This window comes from Camelus ferus, chromosome 7 (assembly GCF_009834535.1).
Source record: "Camelus ferus isolate YT-003-E chromosome 7, BCGSAC_Cfer_1.0, whole genome shotgun sequence".
Taxonomy (NCBI): Eukaryota; Metazoa; Chordata; class Mammalia; order Artiodactyla; family Camelidae; genus Camelus; species Camelus ferus.
The window spans coordinates 83,000,358-83,027,674 of NC_045702.1; the positions used below are offsets into that span (position 1 = coordinate 83,000,358).

Below are 27,317 nucleotides of genomic sequence, written 5' to 3' on the forward strand. Positions count from 1 at the left end.
GTACCCACTGAAGAGGGTAAGAGGAAATGTTTGACTTAATGTGTCATCCCTCCCACAAAGGGGCACAGCTCAGTGCCAAGAGAGCCCTTCTTGGCCAGCGATTTCTCCTGCATGAGAATGTGAGGGCTTGGCTTTCCTAGCTGTGTAGGATGCTGCCAACAAGGCCCATTTCTCTGGCTCCATCAGAGTACTGAGTTGTGAGCTGCACAACTCAGGGCAGTGGGAGGCTTAGAGAAAAACAGCCAGGGGTCAGAAGGGAACATATCAAAGGGACAAAGATTGTATTAATGACTTTGTGGACTCTATCATAGGCCTGCCCACAAGCCACTGGGAACACCTTCCCAGCAGATCTCCACAACTGGCTCATGGGCAGCCTCAGCACTCCTTGTGCCTCACCCACATAGCCTCCCACCCATGGATAGCTCCCTGCATGCTGTCCATGGCAGCAAGAGCAAGCTTTTGCAGATAACTAGTGAGCATGCCTAGGAAGACAGTCCAGGAGAAACCAGAAACTTGAATATTCAGCTCCACCCTAGGGAAAGCAAAAAGGAGGCTATCAGCACCCACTCTAGCTTTGTAGGATGAAAAGAAGGCATACAAACTTAAGAATTCTGCCACAAGAGAGCAAGAAGTGTGCATCAAGGGTACCACAGAAGAGGTCCGAGAAAACCTCAGAATCCCTTACAGGGGTGACAGAAGATATTTCTCTCCCAAAGCCGATCAGTACAGACTGGAGGAGGTGAGTGCTTCTTCAAATGTGAAGCCAATGATGCAAGATGTCAAGGAACATGAAAAATCAAGGAAACACGGAATACAAAAGAAACACAATAATTTCCCAGTAGCCAAACTTAAAGAAATGGAGATCAGCAATTTACCCAGTAAGAATTCAAAACAGTTTTTTAAGAAAGTCATGAGCTACAGGAATACAAAGATCATTCAATAAAATCGGGAACCAAATAGAAAAAAATAAAGATAAGTTTAGCAGAGAGATCGAAATGAAAAAGAACCAAATGGAAATTGTGGAGCTGAAGAATATAATGAGTGAAATGAAAAATACAATAGAGAACATCAACAGGAGAATGGATCAAGCAGAAGAAAGAATATGTGAAGTAGAAGGCAAGACTTTTAAAATTATCCTTTCAGAGAAGAAAAAGAAAAAAGAATGAAAAAAGGTGAGGAAAGCCTATATGAACTATGGGATGCCATTAAGAGAAATCATCTATATACTACTGCAGTCTCAGAAGGAGAAGAAAGGGAGAAAGGGCAGAAAACGTATTTAAAGAAATAATGGCTGAGAATTTCCCAAATATGGGAAGAGATTTGGATGTCCAAGTTCATGAAAATCATAGTTCCCCAAAAAGATTTAGTCCTAAATGATCTTCTCCAAAACACATTAAAATAAAACTGTCTAAAACCTAAAAGGCAAAGAGAGAATTTTAAAAGCACTAAGAGAAAAACATCCTCACTGACAAGGGAACCCCCATAAAGCCAGCAGTGAATTTCTCAATACAAACCTTATAGGCCAGGAGAAGGGGTATGATATATCCAATGTACTGAAGGAAAAAAAACTCCAGGTTAAAACGTTACCTGGCAAAGTTGTCCTTCAGAAATCAGACCTAAAGATGTTCCCAGACAAACAAAAGCTGAGGGAGTTCTACCTCTGCCTCTACCACTACCTCACCTGCCTCACAAGAAATGGTGAAAGGAGTTCTACAAGGGGAAATGAAAGGATGCTAAATAGTAACATGAAAACATACAACAGACTGTAAAGGTAGGTATATAGTCAAATTCATAATATTTTAATACTGTAATATATTGGTGTGTTAACCGCTTAACTCCCACATAAAGGATAAAGGGCGAAAGTATGAAAAATAACCACAGCTATAATTAGTTATTTGCAAATTAGTCATAAATTGTGACATCAAAAACATAAAAGGTGGGGGTTTAAAATGGTAGGTTTTGCATGCAATCAAAGTTAAATTATTAACAGAGTAAAACAGATTGTTATATCTATAAGATGTTTTATGTATGTAAGCCTAATGGTAACAAAGAAACAAAAACCTGCAGAAGATAAACAAAAAAATAGAAGGGAATCAAAGCTATGGAAAATCATCAATTCACAAAGGAAGACAGAAGAAGACAGGGAAAAGGAAACTAAAAACAGCAGAAAACAATTAATAAAATGGCATTAATAAGATCTTACCTATTAGTAATTACTTTAAATATAAATGGATTAAATTCTTCAATCAAAAGACACAGAGTGACAGCACAAGTGAAAAACAAGACCCAACTATGTGATACATATAAGAGACAAACTTCAGCTTTAGGTACACACGTAGGCTCAAAACAAAAGGATAGAAAAGGTATGTTCCATGCAAATGGAAACCAAAAGAGAGCACAAGCAGCTATATTTATTTCAGAAAAGATATACTTTAATTCAAAAGTTGAAATAGTCAAAGAAGATTATTATAAAATGACAAAGGGATCAATTCATCAAGAGGATATATCAATCTCATCTATGTATGTGTGTGTGTGTACACCTAACAAGGGAGCATCTACATATCTTAAGCAAATATGAAAGGAGAAACAGACAACAACGCAATGATACTAGGGGACTTTGATGCTCCACTTTCAACAATGGATAAATCACTTGGACAGAAAGCCAATGAGGAAATCTTGTACTTGAATTATGTCAGACCAAATGGATCTAAAAGACATATATAGAACATCCCATCCCAAAGCAGCAGAATACACATCCTTCTCAAGCACACACAAAACATACTCCAAGATAGATCATATGTGTAGTCACAAAACATGTCTTAGCAAATTTAAGAAACTAAGATGACACCAAGTATCTTTTCTGAACAAGATGGTATGGAACTAGACATCAATAATAGGAGGAAAACTGGAAAATGCAAAAATGTATGAAAATTAAACAACACATTCCTGAACAACCAATGGATTAAAGAAGAAATTAAAAAGGAAATATCTTGAAATAAATGAAAAAGGAAACACAACATACCAAAATTCATAGGATGCTACAAATGCACTTTTAAGAAGGAATCTTATAGCTCTAAATGTCTACATTAAGAAAAAGCTCTCAAATAAACAACCTAAACTCGCACCTCAGGGAACTAGAAAGGGAAAATCAAATTATGCCTAAAGTTAGCAGAAGGAAAGAAATAACAATGATGACAACAGAAATAAACAAAATTGAGACTAGAAAAACAGTAAAAAAAAAAAAAAATCAACAAAACTAAGAGCTGGTTTTTGATAAAGTTCACAATCCTTTACCCAGACTAAGAAAAATAAAAAAGACTCAAGTAAACAAAATCAGAAGTGAAAGAGGAGATGTTATATCTGATACCACATAAATACAAAGGATCAGAAGAGACTACTATAAATAATTATACACCAACAAATTGGATAACCCGGATGAAATGAAGAAATTCCTACAAGCATAAACCCTATGAAGACTGAATTATGAAGTAACAGGAAATCTGAACAGATTAGTAAGGAGTAAGGAGATTGATTCAGTAATCCAAAAACTCCTCACAACAACAACAACAAAAACCAGGAATAGCTAGTTTCACTAGTAAACTCTACCAAACACTTGAAAAAAATTAACATTAATCTTTCTTAAACTCTTGCAAACGACCGAAGAGAAAAAACATTCAAAAACTTATTTCACCAGGTCAGCATTATCCTGATACTAAAGCCAGGTATGGACACTACAAGGAAAAAAAAAAAAAAAAAACTGTTAGCCAACATACCTGGTGAATATGGATGTAAAAATTCTTAACACAATATTGGCAGGCTCAATTCAATAGTACATTAGAAGGTCACCATGATAAACTGAAATTTGTCCCTAGGATGAAAGTATGGTTCAATATCTGCAAATCAATAAATCTGATCCAACAGAATAAAGGTATAAAATCATATTATCATCTTAATAAAATTGGAACTGACAAAAATTCCACATCCTTTCATGATAAAAACTCTGAACAAAGAGGCTATAGAAAGAAATGTATATCAACATAATAAAGTCCAGACAATAGCTAATAACATACTAAATAATAAAATGCTAAAAGTTTTTCCTCTAAGATCAGGAACAAGACACAAATGTCCATTGTTATGATTCCTATTCAACATAGTACTGGAAGTGTTAGCCAAAGCAATTAGGCAAGAAAAGGAAATAAAGGCACCAAATGAGAAAGGAAGAAGAAAAGTTTCTCTGTTTGCAGATGACATGACCTTATATATAGAAAATCCTAAAGACTATACCAAAAATCTGTTAAAACTAATCAACAAATTCAATAAAGTTACAGGATACAAAATCAACATACAAAAATACAACATATTAAAAAAAACTGCATTTCTATTCACTCACAGTGAAATATCTGAAAAAGAAATAATGAAAACAATCCCCTTTATAATAGTACTGAAAACAATAAGCTACTTAGGAATATATTTAACCAAAGAGGTGAAAGATCTGTATTCTAAAACTGTAAGACACTAATGGAAGAAATTGAAGAAGACACAAACAAATGGAAATATATCCCATGTCCATAAATTAAAAGATAATATTGTTAAAATGATCATACTACCCAAAACCATCTATAGATTTAATTAGTCCCTATGAAAATTCCAATGGCATTCTTTACAGAAACAGAGAAAACAATTCTGAAATCTGTATAACACCACGAAAGATTCAAATAGCCAAAGCAATCCTGAGAAGGAAAGGAAAAACAATCACACTTCCTGATTTTAACTATATTACAAAGCTACAGTAATCAAAACAGTATGATACTGGCATTAAAAACTAACACATAGATCAATGAAACAGAATAGAGAGCCCCCAAAACAAACCCACACACATGTGGTGAACCAGTATTTGACTAGGGAGCCAAGAATACTTAATGAGGAAAGGATAGTCTCTTTAATAACTGTTGTTTGGAAAACTTGATATTCACAAGCAAAAAAAAAAAAACCAAAATCAGAACCCTCTCTTACACCATTCACAAAACTTAACTCAGAAATGGATTATAAAAAACTTAAATGTAGATACCAAAACCAGGCAAAGACACTACAAAAAAAGAGAATTATAGGCCAATATCACTGATGAACATAGACGCCAAAATCCTCACCAAAATTTTAGCAAATAGAACCCAACAACACATAAAAAAGATTATACATCATGACCAAGTGGGGTTCATCCCAGGGACACAAGGCTGGTTCAACATACGCAAATCAATCAATGTAATACATCACATCAACAAGAGAAAGGACAAAAACCACATGATCATCTCAATCGATGCAGAAAAAGCATTTGATAAAATTCAACACCCATTTGTGATAAAAACTCTCGCCAAAGTGGGTATAGAGGGAACATATCTCAACATAATAAAAGCTATATATGACAAACCTACAGCCAGCATAGTACTCAATGGTGAAAAACTCAAAAGCTTCCCACTAAAATCTGGGACAAGACAAGGATCCCCACTATCACCACTCCTATTCAACATAGTCCTGGAAGTCCTAGCCACAGCAGTCAGGCAAGAAAAAGAAATAAAAGGGATCCAAATTGGAAAAGAAGAGGTAAAAGTGTCATTATATGCTGATGACATGTTACTATATATAGAAAACCCTAAAAGGTCCACACAAAAGCTACTAGAGCTGATTGAAGAATTCAGCAAGGTAGCAGGTTACAAAATTAACATTCAGAAATCAGTTGCATTTCTTTACACTAACGATAAATCAACAGAAAAAGAAAGTAAAGAAACAATCCCCTTTAAAATAGCACCCAAAGTAATAAAATATCTGGGAATAAATCTAACGAAGGAGGTGAAAGAATTATACACAGAAAACTATAAACCATTGATGAAGGAAATTAAATAAGACTTTAAAAAATGGAAAGATATTCCATGCTCTTGGATTGGAAGAATCAATATTGTTAAAATGGTCACACTGCCCAAGGCAATCTACAGATTTAATGCAATCCCTATCAAATTACCCAGGACATATTTCACAGAACTGGAACAAATCATAATAAAATTCATATGGAACCATCAAAGACCTAGAATTGCCAAAGCATTACTGAAGAGAAAGAAAGAGGCTGGAGGAATAACTCTCCCAGACTTCAGACAATACTACAGAGCTACAGTCATCAAGACAGCACGGTATTGGTACCAAAACAGACATACAGACCAATGGAACAGAATAGAGAGCCCAAAAATGAACCCACAAACTTTTGGTCAACTCATCTTCAACAAAGGAGGCAAGAATATACAATGGAATAAAGACAGTCTCTTCAGCAAACGGTGTTGGGAAAACTGGACAGTAGCATGTAAAACAATGAAGCTAGAACACTCCCTTACACCATATACAAAAATCAACTCAAAATGGATTAAAGACTTAAACATAAGACAAGATACAATAAACCTCCTAGAGGAAAACATAGGCAAAACATTATCTGACATACATTTCGAAAATTTTCTCCTAGAAGAAATAAAAGCAAGAATAAACAAATGGGACCTATTGAAACTTACAAGCTTCTGCACAGCAAAGGAAACCAGAAGTAAAACAAGAAGAAAACCTACGGAATGGGAGAAAATTTTTGCAAGTGAAACCGACAAAGGCTTATCTCCAGAATATATAAGCAGCTCATACGACTCAATAAGAAAAAAATAAACAACCCAATCCAAAAATGGGCTGAAGACCTAAACAAGTAATTCTCCAAGGAAGACATACAAATGATCAAAAAGCACATGAAAAAATGCTCAATATCACTAATTATCAGAGAAATGCAAATCAAAACTACAATGAGGTATCACCTCACACCAGTCAGAATGGCCGTCATTCAAAAATCCACAAATGACAAATGCTGGAGAGGCTGTGGAGAAAGGGGAACCCTCCTACACTGCTGGTGGGAATGCAGTTTGGTGCAGCCACTATGGAAAACAGTGTGGAGATTCCTCAAAAGACTAGGAATAGACTTACCATATGAACCAGGAATCCCACTCCTGGGCTTGTATCCAGAAGGAAATCTACTTGAGGATGACACCTGCACCCCAATGTTCATAGCAGCACTATTTACAATAGCCAAAACATGGAAACAGCCTAAATGTCCATCAAGAGGTGACTGGAAAAAGAAGATGTGGTATATTTATACAATGGAATACTACTCAGCCATAAAAACTGACAACATAATGCCATTTGCAGCAACATGGATGCTCCTGGAGAATGTCATTCTAAGTGAAGTAAGCGAGAAAGAGAAAGAAAAATACCATATGAGATCGCTCATATGTGTAATCTAAAAAACAAAAACAAAAACAAAAAACAAACAAACAAAAACAAAGCGTAAATACAGGACAGAAATAGACTCACAGACAGAGAATACAGACTTGTGGTTACCAGGGGGGTGGAGGGTGGGAAGGGATAGACTGGGATTTCAAAATTGTAGAATAGATAAACAAGATTACACTGTATAGCACAGGGAGATATACACAAAATGTTATGATAACTCACAGAGAAAAAAATGTGACAATGAGTGTGTATATGTCCATGAATGACTGAAAAATTGTGCTGAACACTGGAATTTGACACAACATTGTAAAATGATTATAAATCAATAAATATGTTAAAAAAAAATAAAATAAAATAAAATGCAGTCCAGTCTATAACCAAAAAAAAAAAAAAACTTAAATGTAAAACCTTAAACCATAAAACTCCTAGAAGAAAATAAGATTAAAAGATCTTTGACAATGATCTTCTTGGTAGTGATTTTTTTAGCTATGACACAAAAAGCGTAAACAACAGAAGGAAAAACCAGGGAGGTGGAGGGTATAGCTCAGTGGTAGAGTGCGTGCTTAGCATGCACAAGGTGCTGGGTTCAATCCCCAGTATCGCCATTTTAAAAATTCAATCAATCAATCAATCAATCAAACCTAATACCCTCCCAAAAAAGGGAAAAATCAACAAGTGGGACTACATCAAACTAAAAAGCTTTTGTACAGCAAAAGAAACAATCAACAAGGCTATCTACAGAACAGGAGAAAGTATTTGCAAATCATGTATCTCATAAGGGTTAATATCCAAAATATATAAGGAGCTCATACAACTCAATAGCAAAAAGCAAATAATCAGACTGAAAAATGAGCAGAGGATGTGAACAGACATTTTTCCAAAGAAGACACACAAATGGCCAACAGGTACATGAAAAGATACTCATCATTAATCATCAAGGAAATGAAAATCAAAACCACAATAAAATATCACCTCATATCTGTTAGAATAATGGCTATTATCAAAAAAAAAAAAAAAACCCAAGAGATAAATGTTCATAAGGATACAGAAAAAAAGAACCCTTGTGTATTTTTGGTGGAAATATAAATTGGTACAGCACTATGGAAAAGTGTTGAGATTCCTCAAAAAATTAAAAATAAAACTGCCACATGATCCAGCAATCCCACTTCTGGATATACAGCCAAAGGAAACGAAATCACTATGTCAAAGGGATAGCCACACTCCCATGTTCATTACAGGACTATTTAGAATATTGAAAACATGGAAATAACCTAAGTGTCCAGTGGTAGATGAAAGGATAAAAAAAATGGATACAAACACAAACACTCATATATTACTGTCATTAAAAAAATGAAGGAAATCCTGCTATTTGGGACAACATCAGTGGACCCTGAAAACATTATGAATTGAAACAATTTAGAGAAAAACGTTTACTATAAGATATCCCTCATATGTGCAATCTATAAAGTCAAACCCATAGAAACAGAGAATAGAATGGTGTTTGCCAGGGGTTGAAGACTGGGGAAATGGGAAGATGTTGGTCAAGAGATACAACTTCCAGTTATAAGATAAATAAATTCTGGGGATCTCATGTATAGCATAGTGACTATAGCTAACACTGTGTCATATACTTGAAAGTTGCTAAGAGAATCAATCTGAAATGTTCTCACCATACACCCAACAAACAAATAATAATTACGTGAGGTAACAAAGGTGTGAACTAACCTTACTGTAGCAATCATTTCTAAATATATATGTGTACCAAATCATCACGTTGTGTATCTCAAACTTACACAATGTATAATGTGTATCACAAACTTACTCATCAGGTGTATCTCAAGAAACCTGAGGGGAAAGAAAAAGACTTTTAAAAAGAAACATTAATATAAAATGCTAAATAAAAATTCTTGCAATAGTTGAAGGATAATACTATAAATATCCAGGACTTACCATTCTCAAAATAAAATTTTAAAATACACCATGTATTATTACATGTTCTGTTCAATAGTCTTTCATGACAAATATTCCAGATGTAGAAAATTTTCACTCCTTTTGTGTTGACGTTGGTCAAATTCAGAGCGTATCAAAAAGCATCTTCAAGTTGAGTGTTAGGGTAAATGTCTATGAAATAAGCTCTTTCCTTTTTTAACGATAAAACTATTTTGTCTTTATTCTGATTTTGGTTTTGCTTTGAACTCAATATTGCTTTCACTAATTCAGACTTTAGATTAAGTTTTCATTTTATATTGGTGTATTCCACCAAAAGATTCATACCCTCTTCTTTTCAGTTCCTCTGATTTACAAAACTACAGTCTATCAGTGAATATTCTGAACTTGAAAACAGCAGCAAATATTAGTGGGTAATATTTATATAAACAACGTTAAATTATAATCTCATAGCAAGGTTAACAGTACTACACAGAATACTATGTTGTAACTGCCAATTTACAGATTCATTTTGCTCCCAAACCTGTTATTTCTTGGGGACCACTTACAGGATTTATATGAAGTATACTATGCATAGAAACTTATTTTATTTGTAAGAATACTTGTTAGCATCAGACAGAGCATGAAACATTTACTTATAAGATGGCAACAACGAGTAAGACCAGCTGATTAAATCATGATGCTTGTCTCCAAGATGCTCCTGTCTCAGTTCCCAGAAATGTACACCTTTACTTTCTACTCAGCGTTGACCTTTAATTCTCAGGAAATTTTAAATTCTTTTTTTCAGTTTTCCTGACTTTTTAATGACTTTCCTCAGGATTTGGGGTTGGACTAAACATAAAATTTCCTGAGAAATGCTAGGAATGCCCTCCCATATGGAAATAAATACCACCTTATCCAGAGATCATCTGTTCTGAGCCTCCAGAATTTGTCCCAAGGTGAACAGAATCCACGGGAGTTACTTCTCAGCAATATTCACCCCATCTTCCTTATTTTATCTCCCTTGTATCCCAATTTCCAGAGATACCTGGCATTGCCCAGTTCTTGCTTTTTGAGGATTTACCGGGTAAATGTGATCAGTATCGCTTTTTCCTTCTGCCAATTTAGGGTTCATGAGTCTTACGTGTCTAGATAAATCTCCACTCATTCTTGGGCTTTTCAGTTTTTCAACTTGTATTGCTGTTGTCCCCTTTCCGGATGTTCCTGTCCTTTGGGTCTTTACTGTAGTTTTAGTGGGGCTGCATGAGGGAGCAAGATCAGAAGTCAATCTACCATCTTAACACAACAGGAATCTTCACTTTTAATGAGTATCTTAACTGACTGTGTTGCAGGAAGTCCCGAATCACACTCTCAAATACTGAATGGGAGGATAGTCTGTAGAAGGTGCCCAGAATAGTGAACACACTGAGAAACAGCTGAAGAAGCTGAGGAAATTTATCAAGGAGAATGTGCTGGGAGCTACAACAGCTACTTCAATAGTTAAAGGGCTAATGGGAGAAGAGAAGGTAGGGTGTTCTCTGTGGCTCCGAGGAAAGCTAGAACCAGTGTGGGAAAACCGCAGGCCAGCGGTCTGGTTCAAGACAGAGAAGAACTTCTCAACAGACAAAACTATCCCAAAAAGGAATGAGCTGCCTGGGGAAGCGAGAAAACTCAAGCACAGGCTGCAAAACTACCACTTCTTCAGGATGCCACCGACATCGAAGCCCCAGATGGCTGTGTGCTCCAAATCGTTGCTGAGGCAAGACTGACACATATGAAAAAGTTAATGCATAATTAAGTGCTAGAATGATGAAATTACAAAAATAGAGTCATTTTAGGCACATTGAGTGAAAGCTCTCAAATGCAAAGATTGTCCACACTTGGTACATAGCAGGCAAGGACTGTCTGGTCCTAAATTTCCTTTTCTCCGGTGGAATATAATTTTCTTTCCACGTAGAATCTGAACTCAGATGTGCATTTATCCCTCAATCTAACTTGAGGAGTTGAAAAGTGACAAAGCAATGAGTTCCTGATTGCTACGAAAATGTCCCTTTGAGCCACAAACTTTAATATATTACTAAGCCATTATTTCTTAACCCAAATTGCATGTTGGTCTCCCTGCTTCTATTCCTCTCCCCTCCTCCAATCAGGGAACAAAGAGGACATCAGAGAGGACAGAGGACAGTGAACAAGGGGAAGTGGCATGATAAAGGAAAGTGACATGATACACAGCTGAAGCAATACGCAGAGAGGCCAGGTCATGGGGTGGGGCTGGAAGGGAACAATGCTGTGGGTCAAGTTAAACATTTCAAGTTTATTCTAAGTATAACGGTAAAAGATAGAAGAGTTTCAAGCAGGAGACTGACATGATCAAATTTTGTATTTCTTTAAATAGCTTTTGTGTGGAAAATAGAGGTATTAACACCAATTAGGAAGCAGTATCCAGGTGAGAGATCAAGGTAGTTTGGACTAGGATGATAGAGGTAGAGTCGTAACTACATTTGAGAAATTCTATCTAACAAGTAGAATTAAGAGAATGTTGAGAGGTCTTAAAGATGATCCCAGATATCTTGCATGGGCATCTAGGTAAATGGTGGTCTCAGTTCCCAGGGAAGTACACGGTCAGATGTCAGTGGCTGGAAGTATCAGACCGGGAACCCCCTTTCAAGTGGGTAAGGTTTGAAAACCTATGAGTCACCGAATTGTGAATGTCTCATAAGCTCCACTTGATAATTTCTCACCGAACGTCTCTGTTAAAGTTTCAAACCCGGAGTGCTGGCAATCAAAATCTGTATTTTTCTTCTGCATCTGCTCCATTTTCTAATTAATTAATGCTACCAATTGTGAGGGATATTATAGATGGGGATCCTCCACGTGATAAAGAGAGTTGGCATATAAAACACCTGAAGTCTTGCTGATAAGATTCTAGAGCTCACGGATTCATCCAGAACACTGGAGTTATTCTGGCCACAAAGGTGAACCTTAAACAAAGTGTGAACTCCTAACCCTGGAAACATTTAAAACTATTTGAAAACAAATATAAAAGAGGGATGCTTTTTTCCACAGATTGCTTTGCTAGGAGTAAGATTTTGGAACAGATTCAAGAAAATAAATTCTAGAGTTAAATGTTAAATCTTAATTAACCGTCCTGTTTTCCTAAAGTAAAACCTTATTTTCTAGCAGTTTTTATTATGTCCTGTTACAGCACAACACTGCCGCCTGTTGGAAAGCATCACGAGCAAGATATTTTTATTTCTAATCAAGTTTGCAAGAAAGTTTGTTGAGCTTCTGAGAGAAAATGAAAAGAGATTAAGTCTATTTCAATCCTTTTTAGCCTATCACGCTTGGATTAAAACCACTAGGAAAGGAAAGGGAAGGGTTACAGCTGTACTGCTTCCCACCATAAAAAGCACAAAATGACAATTCACTTTTTGGATTTGGTTACTTGGGTGATGGGAAAGTGACCATTAGGAGAAAACACAAGGGACTTTCTGAGGTGCATGCAGTACACCCTGATTACAGTAGCAGTTACACAAAGCTATACATGTAGTAAAATTCACAGAACTAAGCCAAAAGGTAAAATAGTCAACTTTACTGCATGACAATTATTTAAATGACAGATAACAAGTAAGAGGACAAAAATAGTGCCATAAATTTATAGAAAAGAGGAAAAATCATAAAAAGTTTGAATGCAAAAGGATTCACATAGAATTCAAGTTTTGCCATTTACCGCCCAAAGACCTGAGGCCCAAATAAAATTAGAAAGGTCCTAATCTGACACAAGCGCATCGAAATATTTAAATATGGACCTGGAAGTGTTTCTAAAGGTTACCGATGTTTGCTAGAAGTAAATCATTCTGTCCCTAGGATGGGCTAGTCTGATGAACAGTAACAATCTATTACCAAAAACTGGGAATATTCACCTATCTTAAAAAGGCATTTTTATGTAATTGTGTTTTGTCTTCCTCAAAAAGCTGAGGCATAAACCCCAAGTTGGGTACTCAGCATCTATGTAATCTTGGTATTTGCCGGATGCCAGGGAAATCGCAAACAAGTCTAAGTTATATTCAAGTTCCAAGAGTCTAGAGCATCCAGAGCCATCTGGGGACCTTTCCAGTGCACCTGTAGATGCCAAAGGCCATTAGGGTCCAGAAGCCCACCAGATGGATTACCAGCTGAGAGCCCAGATGACGAATGCGCCCAAACTGAAGAGCAAAAGTCACATTAACACTTCCTTCCATGGCTCCTGATAATATGCTCGATGTTTACCATGGGTATGGGCTGTCACAATGATGAGGAAATATTCACAGGGAGCTTACGAAAGACGCTGCAATTGGAGGGGAAGAGGGAGGGTCTGGCAGGCATGAGAACTTAGTTTTCTAAGATTTGGTTGAGACATGCTGACGTCTGCTTATCTACACTTCCCCATTTATCCCAGGGAGGCCAGTACCCACAACTTACACTTCCAACATCAGGGGAATAGTTGAAAAAATAATGGTACAGTAATAAAAAAAAATAATAGTGGCCATTTCACATTCTTCACTGAGTAATGACATGGTTATCTTTATACTGGGGAAGGTTTAACTTTGCCTGTATTCACAGCATACCAGAGTAATTGCCGAAGTATCCAGCTAGAGCAGCAAATGATAACAGAGCAATCCAGAGTTTTGCAATGACACAAGTATGCAAAATCACCTCCATTTTAGCAGCTGACATGATGAGTAATTTGCTCAAACAGACTGAATGTAGAGAGAATGAAGAAAAACAAAAAACAAGGAGCTTGGATCATAAAGAAGTTTAGGATTTGGGACTCCATCCAGGTAAACCTGTTATTCTAGAACATCATTTTAAAACTCAAAGATCTCCAAGTCCTAAGACAAAAACTTCTACATCTCTTCAAATAGGAGATGGCTCTTTACATTTATATTTTTAGAAAGGTAAGTATGATCATTAATACATGCCTAAACTGCAAGGTTCTTTTACATCTCATATTTTATGTGAGTGACAAAAAACACTGAAGCCTATGGACAGTTCCCCCAAAACTTAACAGAGAATTACCCTATAATCCAGCAATTCCACTTATGGTAAGACATGCAGAACTCAAACAGGTAACTGTGTGCCAATGTTCATAGAAGCAGTATTCACAATAGCTAAAAGATGGAAACTCAAATGCCTGTCAACTAATGAATGTATAAACAAAATGTGATATATGCATATAATAGAATATTATTCAGCCTTAAAAAGGAAGGAAATTCTACAATATGCTACAACATGGATGAACCTTAAAGACATTATGCAAAGTGAAGTAAGTCAGACAAAAAGGGACAAATATTGTATGATTCCAGGGACAAAACGTGGAATGGTGATTGCAAGGGGCTAAACAGAGGGGAGAATGGAGAGCTATTATTTAACAGGTACAGAGTTTCAGTTTGGGAACATGAAAATCCGGCAGAAGATGGTGGTAACAGTTGCACAATGAAACGAATGTACTTTATGTCACTGAATTGTACACTTAGAATGCTAAATGTCATGTTATGTACATTTTACCACTATTTTAAAAACACTAAAGCAATAAACAGAGTCCTCTTAACAAATCATAGGGAAGCCTCAGACACCGTATATAAAATAGAAATGCAACCTTTACTAAGGAGCTATGATATATAGCTTTCCCCAAACACTCAAAATGTTCAGAGACCCCCAAAAATATCTGAATTACCACTACCTTCAAACCAATGAAATGAGAAAAACAAACACCAAATAACATGAATAGGATTTTATAAAACTACTAGTCCCAGCATGCCCCAATCCACACAGAATCAGCAAAGTTACATTCAAGTTCTGCACACAGAAAATCTTCAAACTTCTGCTGGCATGCAATAAGTACCTAATATTTGATGACCAACTGTCCAATATAGCTCTCACCAATTGAATGAAGTGTATTAAACATGAAGATGAGAATAAGGAAAAACTTCTAGAAATGTTTGAAATAGAAAACTAAATGAACCAACAAAGCTTAAGTAGATGTTAGTATATGTTTCAAGGCAGAGAAATAGGGAGGCACAAGTCTGAAACAATGAACGCTATACAGGCATACCTCTCAGATATTGTGGGTTCAGCCCCAGGCCACCACAATAAAGTGAATATTGCAATAAAGTGAGTCACACAAATCTTTTGGTTTCCCAGTGCGTTATATCTATATTTTATTAAGTGTGCAGTAGCATTATATCTAAAAATAAATTTCAATACTTTATTGCTAAAAAAAATGCTAACCATCATATGAGCTTTCAGAGAAAAATAATCTTTTTGCTGGTGGAGGGTCTTGCCTTGATGTTGATGGTGGCTGACTGATCCTGGTGGTGGTTGCTGAAAGTTGGGGTGGCTGTGGCAATTTCTTAAAATAAGACAACAGTGACGTTTGCCTCATCGACTGACTCTTCCTTTCCCAAATGATTTCTCTGTAGCCTGTAATGCTGTCTGACAGCATTTTACCCACAGCAGAACTTCTTTCAAAGTTGGAGTCACTCTTCTCAAACCCTGCCACTGATTCATCAACTAGATTTACATAATATTCTAAATCCTTTGTTGTCATTTCAACAATCTTCACGGCATCTTCACCAGAAGTAGATTTCCATCTCAAGAAACCACTTTCTTTGCTCATCCATAAGAAGCAACTCCTAATCCTTTGAAGCTTTATCATGAGGCTCCACTTCTAGTTCTCTTGCTATTTCCACCACATCTGCAGTATGTCCTCCACTGAAGTCTTGAATCCCTCAAAATTACCCATGTGGGTTGGAATCAGCTTCTTCCAAACTCCTGTTAATATTTTACCTCTTGCCATGAATCATGAATGTTTCTTAATGGCATCTAGAATGGTGAATCCTTTCCAGGTTTTCAACTGACTTTGCCTAGATCCATCAGAGGAATCACCATCTATGGCAGCTATGCCCTTAGGAAATGTATTTCTTAAATAATAAGACTTAAGAGTTGAAATTACCTCTTGATCCATGGGCTGCAGAATAAATGGTGTGTTAGCAGGTTTGAAAACAACATTAATCTCTTTGTACATCTCCGTCAGAGCGCTTGGTTGACCAGGTGCATTGTCAATGAGCAATAGCATTCTGAAAGGAATCTTTTTCTGAGAAGCAGGTCTCAACAGTGGGCTTTCAATAGTCAGTAAAGTATATTGTAAACAGGTATGATGTCATCCAGGCTTTGATCCATCTAAAGAGCACAGGCAGAGCAGATACTTCTTAAGGGCCCTGGGATTTTCGCAATGGTAAATGAGAATTGACTTTAATTGAAACTCATCAGCTGCCTTAGCCCCTAACAAGAGAGTCAGCCTGTCCTTTGAAGCCAGGCATTGACTTCTCTAGGGAAGTCCTAGATGGCATCTTCTTTCAACAGAAGGCTATTTCATCTACATTAACTACCTCATTAATTCTCTGCGCTGGATCTTCCGGAGAACTTGCTGTAGCTTCTTGCTGCTACACCTTGCACTTTTATGTTACAGAGATGGCTTCTTTCCTTAAACCTCATCAATCAATCTCTGCTGGCTTCAAACTTTTCCTCTGCAACTTCCTCACCTCTCTCGACTTTCACAGAACCGAAGACAGTGAAGGCCTTGTTCTGGATTAGGCTTTGGCCTAAGGGAGTGTTGTGGCTGGTTGATCTTCTAGCCAGGCCACTAACACTTCCTCCGTATCAACAATAAGGCTGTTTCGCTTTCTTTTCCTTTGTATGTTCACTGGAGTGGCACTTTTAATCTCCTCCTAGAACTTCGCTTTTGCATTTGCAACTTGGCTAACTATTCCTGGTGCAGGAAGCCTAGCTTTCAGCTTATCTTGGCTTTTGACATCCCTTCCTCACCAAGCTTGTCTTTTCTAGCTTTTGACTTAAAGTGAGAGAAATGCAACACTTAGTCTCACCTAACACCTGAAGGCCATTGTAGGGTTATTAATGAGCCTAGTTTCAATATCTTTGTGTCTCAGGCACTAGGGAGGCCCAAGGAGACGGAGAGAAATGGGGTTGGTGGCATAGTCAGAACACACACGTTAATCAATTAAGTTCACCGTCTTATATGGGCCCAGTTAAGGGCATCCCAAAACAATTACAATGGTAACATCAAGAATCACTGATGACAAATCACCATAACAAATATAATCATGAAAAGTCTGAAATACCGTGAGAATTACTGCAATGGGACACAGAGACATGAAGTGAGCCAACACTGTTGGAAAAATGGCACCGACAGACTTGCTCCATGCAAGTTTGCCACGGACCTTCAATTTGTGAAATACACAGAAGCTATGAAGGGCAATACAATGAAGTCCTGCCCATAAAGTTAAATACAGTACCAGGGACGCAGATGTCACACTAACAGGGGAACTACTGTGTCAGTTTCCGTAATTCCCATCATTTAAGAACAGCCATCCCAAACCGCCACCCAGAAGCCCTTTAAAGGAAGACTGGCAATCCTGACTACACAAAAATGTAAATTAAAGCGTTAGTATATTTAAAGATATAAAACAAAGTTAACAGGCAAACAGACTGATAATAAATCAATACCTCTATACAAAGAAGTCCTACAAATCAATAAGAAAAAGACAAAAACTCAATAGGGAATGGAAAAATCAGATAAACTGTTTCCCCGTGCTTTACATCTCAAATCTTAAAGTGCTACTCACAGGGTTTTCACATCATTTTTCCTAGGCCTAGTCTTTCACACGTGGAAGTTGTTCAACTCACTCTGAATTACTCCCACAGATCTATAACATGGTCTTCAGGAAGAGCAAAAATTAACCTCATGTGCTTTTCATTTAAAGGAACGACAGAATAATCTACAAGATTGTCATATATCTGATAAGCGACTTGTATCTAGAATATAGAAAGAACTCTTACAACTCAATGATAAAGAGCAAATATCCTCATTTTTAAATGGGCGAAGGATATGAACAGACGTTTCTCCAAAGAAAATATACAAATGGCCACCAGCACATGAAAACATGCTCAACGTCATTAGTCATCAGGGAAATACATATCAAAACCACAATGAGATACCACTTCATACCCACCAGGATAGCTAAAATTAAAAAAAAAAAAAAAAAAAACAGAAAATGGCAAGTGTTGACAAAAATGTGAAGAAATCAGAACCTGCATACACTGTTTATAGGAATAGAAAATGGTGAAGCTGCTTTAAGGAAACAGTCAGGCAGTTTCTCAAAATGTTAAATGTAGAGTTAGCATATGATCCAGCAATTCTACTCTTAGGTATATAACCAAGAGGCATGAAATCATAATGTTCACACAAAAACTTGTACACGAATGCTCACAGCAGCGTTATTCGTAACAGCCACACAACCCAAAATGTCCATCATCTGACCAACGGATAAATAAATAGTGGTCTGGCCATACTACAAAATAAAAAGCTATAAAAAGAAGTGAAGTACTGATACATGCTACACAGATGAACAAGAATGTTCAGTGAAAGAAGACAAGAAAGACCCCACAGTTTATTATTTCCTGTACATGAATAGTCCAGAGTAGGCAAATATATAAACAGTAGATTAGTAATTGCTTAGGGCTAGGAGTAGGGTGAGGGGAGGAAATCAGGAGAGACTGTTAATTGGTTCAGGGCTTCTTTTGGGGGTGATGAAAACTGTGGTGTGGGTTGTACAACTCTATAAATGCACTAAAAACCAATGTATATTTTAAAACTCCATGGTATGTGACTATATCTCAATTAAGCTGTTATTTTTCAAAAGGACTGGAGGGGTTTTTTTCCTCCCATTATATCGCCAGCTCCTAAAACAGTTCCTAGCAATATCAGGAATTCAATAAATTCTAATTGAATGGAGAAGTAACTTTCTAAACGTGGGTAAACCATTTACAAAACTCTGTCATATCCAGAGATGAAATTACTGCAGGTTGGCATGAGGAGGGCATACGAGTGTTTATAGGTGTGTTTTCCATAAAAGGAACAAAAAATTCAGCAGAAGCAAGAAGGAGGCAGTCTAAGGAATTTGTATTATCCTGCATCAATGGAAAGGTCTGTAACATTAGATTTTAACACAGTCAGATCTGGCGGGGGGGGGGGGTGTATGTGGAGGGAGGAAGGTAGTTTTGGGGTTTTTAATGGAGGTACTGGGGATTGAACCCAGGACCTCATGCACGCTAAGCATGCGCTCTACCACTGAGCTATACCTTACCCCCTAGATCTGTGTTTTAAATGTGTAAAGTCTAAGTAGAGAGTTGCTACTTCTATCCAAAGGTGAAGCAGGGCAAGACTCCTCAGGCAAGAATGGAGAGGAGTTGGGAAAATACAGCAGAATCAAGTATCAAATTATAAGCCTATTTACGGATTTTTTAAATTACACAAAGCCCTCCTCTCAGACACACACACACAGGTTGGTTGATTGACAGACATTCACACAGACATATACAAACACCTGAAAATCAGTTACACTGACAATCACTTCTGTAGTCAGCCCTGGGAAAGGAGCTCAAATGTGACGGGTACATAAACTACTGTGACCAATAAGCCAGAAAATTCTTTTCTACACTCATCAGGGCAGGGTCCTCCTCAGCCTGTGGGGACCACCGAGAAAGTGCCCAGTTCCACCTCTTCACAAATGTGCCCCTGGGACGCTCGGCAAGGACCACAGGCAAGGCCACTCCGTTAGCTACCCGGGAGGGGGCACCTGGTAGCACCCCGAGGGCTGAGCCCACCACGGGACCCCAGGCGCCACACAAGCAGCCGAGGGCCGGTAGGTGGCCCCTGAGGGAACTCCCCTCGCAGCAGCCCACCTGGCCCGCAAACGCGGCCTCCGGGACTGCGGCAACAAACGCACCCGCGGCAGCAGAGACCCTACTCTTTCTCCCGCGGGGCCGCTAACCTGTCAGGCGTAGACGCACCACGCCGGGGAGCGCGCGCGGTTCCTTCCGGACGCGGGGCGTGGGGAGCGGGTGGGCGGAACGCCGGCGGGAGGACACGCCCCGCGGGGAGCAGTCGAGACTTCCGGCGTCTCCTCCTCACGCTGGCTAGAGCGTCGGCAAGCGCGAGCCGCCGGCTGAATGCGGCCCCGCGGCGCCCCAGAGGCTGATCCTTGTGGAAGTTTCTTGCGCAAGCGGACTTCGCCGAACCTCCTACCCGCGCCGGGAGACGATTTATCTCCTTAAATCCCCGCTTGTTTTCTGCGCCCCGTTGGCCCCCTGTGCACATTCAGTCCCGCAGCGGTTGCCGAGGAAATTTAAACCAGTGGCTCGTATTGCTCCTCACCTGGCGCTTGGGCTCACCTCCAAGCATGCAAAACCACGGGCCATCTGAGCCCCGTCTGACACTGAAGTCCAACTTGCCTTCCTCGGCTGAGAAATTTGACAACACTAACTTTTGTTACTCACTAAATATTTATTAAATGCTTACTGTGCTTCAGGGAATGTAGTGCTAAGAAAGCCTGTAGTGGTCTCTGTTCTCAAGCAGTTAAGTAGTAAAATGGATAATAGTATTTACTTTATAGATTTATTGTGAGGATGTAAAGCACTCCGAATAATCTGGCACTTTGTAAGTGCTCAATAAACGCCAGTTATTATTTTCATCTTGATCATTCCGTTGCCCTCATTGCTACTGTTAACGTCATCTTTTACTTTTTTAATGTTATGTTTGAAGTCCAGGTGTTACCGACGCAGGCTCCTGGACTCTTTAATCAATAGAAATTGGTGGAGGCCAGAGGAGAATCCCAGGCAAGGCTTTCTTGAGGGTTGTGCTACAGCAGGAGGGAGTGAAAACAAGAAACAGTTGCCGCTGAAGGCAACTGCTTTGGCCCTTAAATGGAGTTAAAAATGGGGGTGGGTCCATAGCTTAGGTGGTCTGCCCACCACCTTTGTGGTGCCATGTGCAGGGGTCATGTACCCTGTTTCTGCTCATGGCACCTTGGAAGTGGCAGTTGGTTTGTAGCCTTTTTGTACCTTATTGTTCATAATTGCCCCAAGTGCAAATGTATGCAGTTATTCTTAGTCCCTTACAGTTTCTTTGTATTCTGTTGCTCAAGAACATGAGATGTGTGTCCAGGTGCAAGCACTCCAGTAAAGGGTTCCGGGTCCCAGCCTACCTCACAAGTACCTTTCTTCCACAAAGCAATGAGTCTTCACAATGGGTGGGTCACCTAAATTTGATAGGTTCTATTATCAGACTAATCAAGTTTAGTCTAAGGCAGTGGTCTTCAAAACCATCACACATCTCCCATCAGAAAAGAAAATTAGATTATGTATGTGTACTATGTATGGTATTGATACATACACATACTATAAAACTTTCACAAGAAATAAAACTTTCAAAAAGTGAGATAAAAAATATTAATACTTTTGTTTTCTTCCCATAAAACAGACAGGTTCCCATACATACATCCCATGTCTTTGATGCCCACTGGCTAAATAAGCGCATTATCAAAGCAGCCTGTTATTAGATTATGAATCCCCAGAATAGATCTTTTGTGAGGAATTAATAGAAACTAATCAGATTTTGAGGTGCTTGAACTATAAGCGGCTATTTGAATGGTTTCATACATCAGAGGAAATGAAGAAATAAAATATGCATCCATCAAGTAATCACTGACTATTGACTTGTTAAACATCCAAAGAAGATTGCAATGCCCCATTTCAGGCTTGGAACAAATCAACTAACAAAACACTTTGAGGTTTTAGATAGACAGATAGATAGACAGACAGACAGACAGGTGAATTTTATACAATGTTCATGAAAATAAACCCTGAATCAATTAATTCTCTTGCCATACCAGAAAGAGAAATGTGTTAATTTAATCTGTGAATAAGAAAGCGTAAAATAGGCTTCTCTGATCATTTGCTTAAAAATTCAGAATTTATGTTTCTAGGTCTGGACTGACATCATCTGCTAAACTTTTGAAATTAACTTTATTATGGTTTTAAAAAATACCCTATAGTGAATAATATTGGTAGATATCTACCAGATATTTGTTGCTCTCTTACTCCTTTGTAACAAAATCTCTATTTTGTTCAGATAGCCCCCTGTTCCCAGCACTAGAAAATGGTACTGACCTACATCTAAACCAAGTTGCCTACAGAATTCCTCCAGGAATGGTTATTGATCAAGGGATGAACAAGTGACACAAGTTGGCGCAATCAGACTGAAGGGAAAGGACTTTCATGTCGTGCTTAGAGGAAAGTTTCTAACACATTCCTCCTCTCAGCATGGACGTTTGCCAACCCCTAGAGAATAAAGCTGATGCTGAAGACAGCTTCATCAAGTGATACAAACATTATTCCAAACCCAGAACTCATCCCCTTTTCTGAACTTCTTGTAGCAATATCTCATGCATTTTTCTTATTTTCTGATAAGACAGTATGAAAATTAAATGAATTTAAATGGTGGTGGTAATGTTGTAAGTGCTCGAAAATGTTAGTTACACTATTATCATTAAGTCAACTTGAGACAAGGATTCTATTTCTTACAGTCAAATGTATCCCATCTGATACGTATGCTCTGTCTTTCCTATATATTTAAGGAAGGGATCTGTTTTGCTACCTCCTAACTTCTAAGGAGCCAGGGCAAGGGTAGACGATGGAGAGAGGTGAGGGGTTGACTATAATGCTTTCCATGAAGAGTATTATTAATTGCTGAAATGGTCACTTTGAGAAATGCACTCAGTAGCAGCAGGGTCCAATCCAGCATATCCAGTCTATCTTTCAGCAGCAGCCTAGAATTATCAAATCTGAATGGAGATACTATACATGGTCGTTATTTATACATGTGGAAGTATTGTTTTCTGCATATTAATATTTTACTACCTTATTAAGTTACCTTATTGTTTGCAAGTGATTCTTTTATTTTCTAGGATTACAGCCATATTGAAATAGTGATAGTTTTACCTAATCATTTCCAAATTTTATTCCTCTTATTTTTCATATCTAATTGCATTAGCTAGTATTTCCATTTAAAAAAAAAAAGTTTAATAATACTGAAGACAGAAGGCTTCCTTGTCTTATTCGTGTATTTAATGGAATGTTGCTAGAATTTCCCCACTAAGCATGCTGGTAGTTTTGGGGATGGAGGTAGATAATCTCTTATGATAAAGAAGTATCCAGCTATTGAGAAAACAGGGAAATTTTTTGACACAGATGCTTTGAGAAAACAATTGAGCAGACCATTACATCTTGCCATAAAAGTAAGTGTAAACTAGATAATATTTGCCTTAAAGACACTAATAAAATGAGCATTAGCTAGATTGGGATGAATGTCTTTTCTTACTGATCCTACATACTATCATCATGAAATTGAGTCCTGACTAGTTTATTTACATGAAATTCCACGGCAATACCCTCAGTTTTAAACCTGGGAAAGCTCTTTGTAATCTCTAACAAACTGTCACCTTTAATCCAAAGTCTATGCCTGCTCTGTATGTTTATATGGGGAATTGCATGGATCTGCTATGGGTGGGTAATTACAGTGGGTAATTTTAACATTCATCTCTCAGTAATCCACAGAACAACCAGATAAAAACCTCCGTAAGTGTGTAGAAGACTGAAACAACATTATCAACCAACTTGACCTGTTGATATTCAGAGAACACTTCACAAAAAACCAAAATGTACCATTTAAGTGTGCAGAATATTCACTTTTATGCTGGCTAATAAAACAGATCTCAATCAATTGAAATTATGCACCATATGTTACCTTGCCATAATATAATTAAATTAGAAATCAATGGGAGAAAGCTTTCTGGGAAAACTCCAAATATTTTCAAAATTAAACAACACATTTGTAAATAACCTATGGGTCAAAGAAGAAATCACAAGGGAAATTGAAAAATATCTTGAACTGAATAAAAATTTTAAAACAGAGGGGAAAATTATAGCTTTGCATGTTTGCATTAGAAAAGAACAAAAGTCTCAATTAAATTATTTAAGCTTCCATTTTTAAAAAAAATCAGGAAAAAACAAAAATAGTAGGAAAGGAAGTAAAGATAATTTTGGAAATCAATTTAATGTAAAAGGTGGTTCTTTAAAAGATTTATAGAATTGGTAAACCTCTAGCTTAGCTGATAAGTCAAAAAGAAAGGGGAAGGGACACAAATTACCGATACCAGGAATGAGAGAAGAGAAATCAGTACAGGTCTTACAGACCTTAGTAGGAAGATCAGGGTTTCTGCCTCCAGTAACAGTCAAGTACTTCCTATTGGACCAATGCTCCTACAGGTAAAAACTGCAAACTCTGAACGTAATAGAAAAAATAAATCCCTGAAGATACAGGAGAATCCCAAAAGAAGGCATATACTGGACAGGAGTTTATGCTTGTAAGAAAGAAATGGGACTCAGTGAGTTTTGCCATTTTTATAGCTTTTTATTTGAGGGCTGGTCCCGGTTGTTACTCTCACTCTTACTGACTTGAAAAACCAGAAGGCAGAATTTGGGGGAAATTAGCACAGTTAGAAAGTGAGGGGAAATCCAAGACAGGAAATACCCAAAAGGAGAGAAGGCAGGAGGAAGACCAAATGCAGTATATAAACTGCCCATATTTCTGGCTGACACCTGAAATACATGCGTGGAGAAGACTTTTGAACTATTTAAGGCTCAAAAACTGAATACAGAAATCACCTAAAGTCCGGTAAGACTGACAACTGAAAATAGAAATAGACAAATTCGAAATGCTAGTTGGAGCTTTCAGCACTCTTAGTATTTAGCAGAAGCTCTAAATTGAAGTTTAGTAATGACATAGAAGATCTGAATAGCGTTATCAACCACTTTGAACTAATTGATATTTTATAGGACACTGCACTCAGTAACTATAGAACACAAATTCTTTTCAAATGTATGTGGTTTTTGTTCACCAAGATAAACCACATGCCAGGGTATGAAACGTCTCAATAAACTTTAAAAGATTGAAAACATGCATTGTGTTATCTAACAATAATGGAATTAAACTAGGAATAAGTAACGGGAAAATATCTGGAAAACCGCTAATCAATTGGAGATATTTAGGGGGTAATTTAGAGCATTAAATGTTTGTTTTAAAATAGAAGAAAAGTGAAAAGCATGATCTGAGTTTCCACCTGAAGAAGCTAGAAAAAGTGGTCAGCATCATGGCAGTATGAGACGCTCTCTTTGCATCTCCCATTCAATCTACAACCTGTAAAACATCCATAATTCAACAAAGGTGCCTCTGCCCAACACACCAGGATGCCAGAGAATTCCACACATCTGTGCATCTAAAGGTGGGTGGACTAGGACACATAGAAGAGGTGGAACCAGGGAAACAAAAAGAGTGATGTCTGTGACCCCAGTAGCATAAGCGGTAGTGCACGCAAAACTAGCCTCCCAGCTGTACCCGTGACTTCAGCCACAGGGAACCAGACGGCAGCAACAGAAGCGCCTGCAATCATGTCCCTAGGGCCATGAAGGTGCCTGCAACTCGGACCCCAACCCCCGACATCCTGCCTGCACTGCAGTGGCAGTGCCCACAAATCCAACCACCCTGATCACGGTAGACACCTGAGACACAGGTTCCATCCCCACCCCTCCACCTCCTTTCACGGCCACAGGAGACCCCAGATACCGCAGAGGCACTGCCATCTTGGTGCCCCCAAGTGGCTATGCCAGTGACACTAGCAGCAAAGGCACCGATGACCCCAGGTGCACAGTGAGCGCACCAAGCAACAGCCCTGACAGAGGTGTTAGAGGGCCGAACTTGCAGACTCGCAAATATAACCAGAGGCAGCTGGGTAAGAGAAACCAAAAACTTGTGCTATCGCGCCACCTACTGGGAAACAAAAGAAAAACCCTTAATTGCTAACCTGTTGAATTACTAGGATCATGTGAAAACACACAAAACCTCACCTAAAGAAGAAAAGCATTCATTACTTCAAAAACACTGGCAGAGGAACAACTCATCAAGCACCATGAAGAACCATGGTAACATGGTATTAAAAAAGAAAATGAGAATTCCCCAGAAACCAAATTTAAAGTCATGGAATATTATGGGCTAATTAATAAGAGAATTCAAAGTAGCTGTCATAAAGAAACTCAAGCTACAGGAAAACTCAGAAAGGCAATTCAATGAGCTGAGGAATAAAATTCATGAACCGAAGGAATACTTTACCAAAGAGATTGAAACTCAAAAAAAAAAAAAAAAAAAAAAGCACCAAACAGAAATTCTGGAGCTGAAGAACTCAATAAATAAGATGGAATAAAAACCACAGAAAGCATTGGAAATAGAGCAGATCGTATGGGAGAATTAGCAAGCTCAAAGATTGAAACCTAGAAATAATACAGATAGAAGAAAAGAGAAAATCAAGACATAAAAAAATGAAGAAAGTCTACTAGGACTATCCAACTCTGTTAGGAAGGGGAACATTAGGGTAATGGGTATCCCAGAAGGAGAAGGGAGCAGAGAGTTTATTTAAAGAAATGATAACTGAAGGGGGAGGGTGTAGCTCAGTGGTTAGAGTGCATTCTTAGCATGCATGAGGTCCTGGGTTCAATCCCCAGTACCTCCATTAAAATAACTAAATAAATAAACTTAATTACCACCCCTTCTAAAAAAGAGGAAATGATAACTGAGAATTTCTCAAGCCTGGCAGAAGGGACTGGATATTTGAGTCCACAAAATTACCTCAACACAAAAAGACCTTCTCCAAGACACATTATATTAAAACTGTCAAATGTCAGTAACAAACAAAGAATTTTAAAGGCAGCCAGGGAAAAGGGATGGTAACCTACAAAGGAACCCCCATGAGGTTATCTGCAGATTGCTCAGCAGAAATTCCTCAGGCCAGAAGAGAGTGGAATGACATACTCAAAATATTGAAAAATAAAAAATCGTGTCAGCCAAAAATACTCTACCCAGCAAAGTTATCATTCAGATATGAAGACTAAATAAAGGCTTTCCCAGAAAGAAAAAAAAAAATCTGGGACATCAACATTAGACCTGCCTTATGAGGAATGTTGAAAGGAGCTCTTCTTGCTGAAACAAAAAGGCAAAAGTATACAAAACTTTGAACAAGGTGATAAATACACAGAAGGAATCAGAAAATGGCAGCTCTATTTAAGAATGGATTGTT

The 27,317-nt window shown here is 38.0% G+C and overlaps 1 protein-coding gene across 5 annotated transcripts in view; it reads right to left on the minus strand.

Moving 5' to 3' along the window:
* Positions 1-20,252, minus strand: part of LOC102510163 (cytochrome c oxidase assembly factor 1 homolog) — a 90,449-nt gene extending 70,197 nt beyond the window's left edge. The window contains exon 1 of one of the 5 annotated variants that reach the window (XM_032484284.1): positions 20,124-20,252. Coding sequence is in view for 2 of the 5 variants with exons in the window: in XM_032484281.1 (XP_032340172.1) it covers positions 9,099-9,131 (33 nt within the window). In the remaining 3 variants the exon portion in view is untranslated. Of the gene's footprint in view, positions 1-9,098; positions 9,147-10,375; positions 10,415-20,034; positions 20,093-20,123 lie in introns of those variants that run through there. The other 4 variants (XM_032484285.1, XM_032484286.1, XM_032484282.1 and 1 more) reach the window with 4 other exon arrangements.
* Between the last annotated feature and the right edge of the window lie 7,065 nt (positions 20,253-27,317).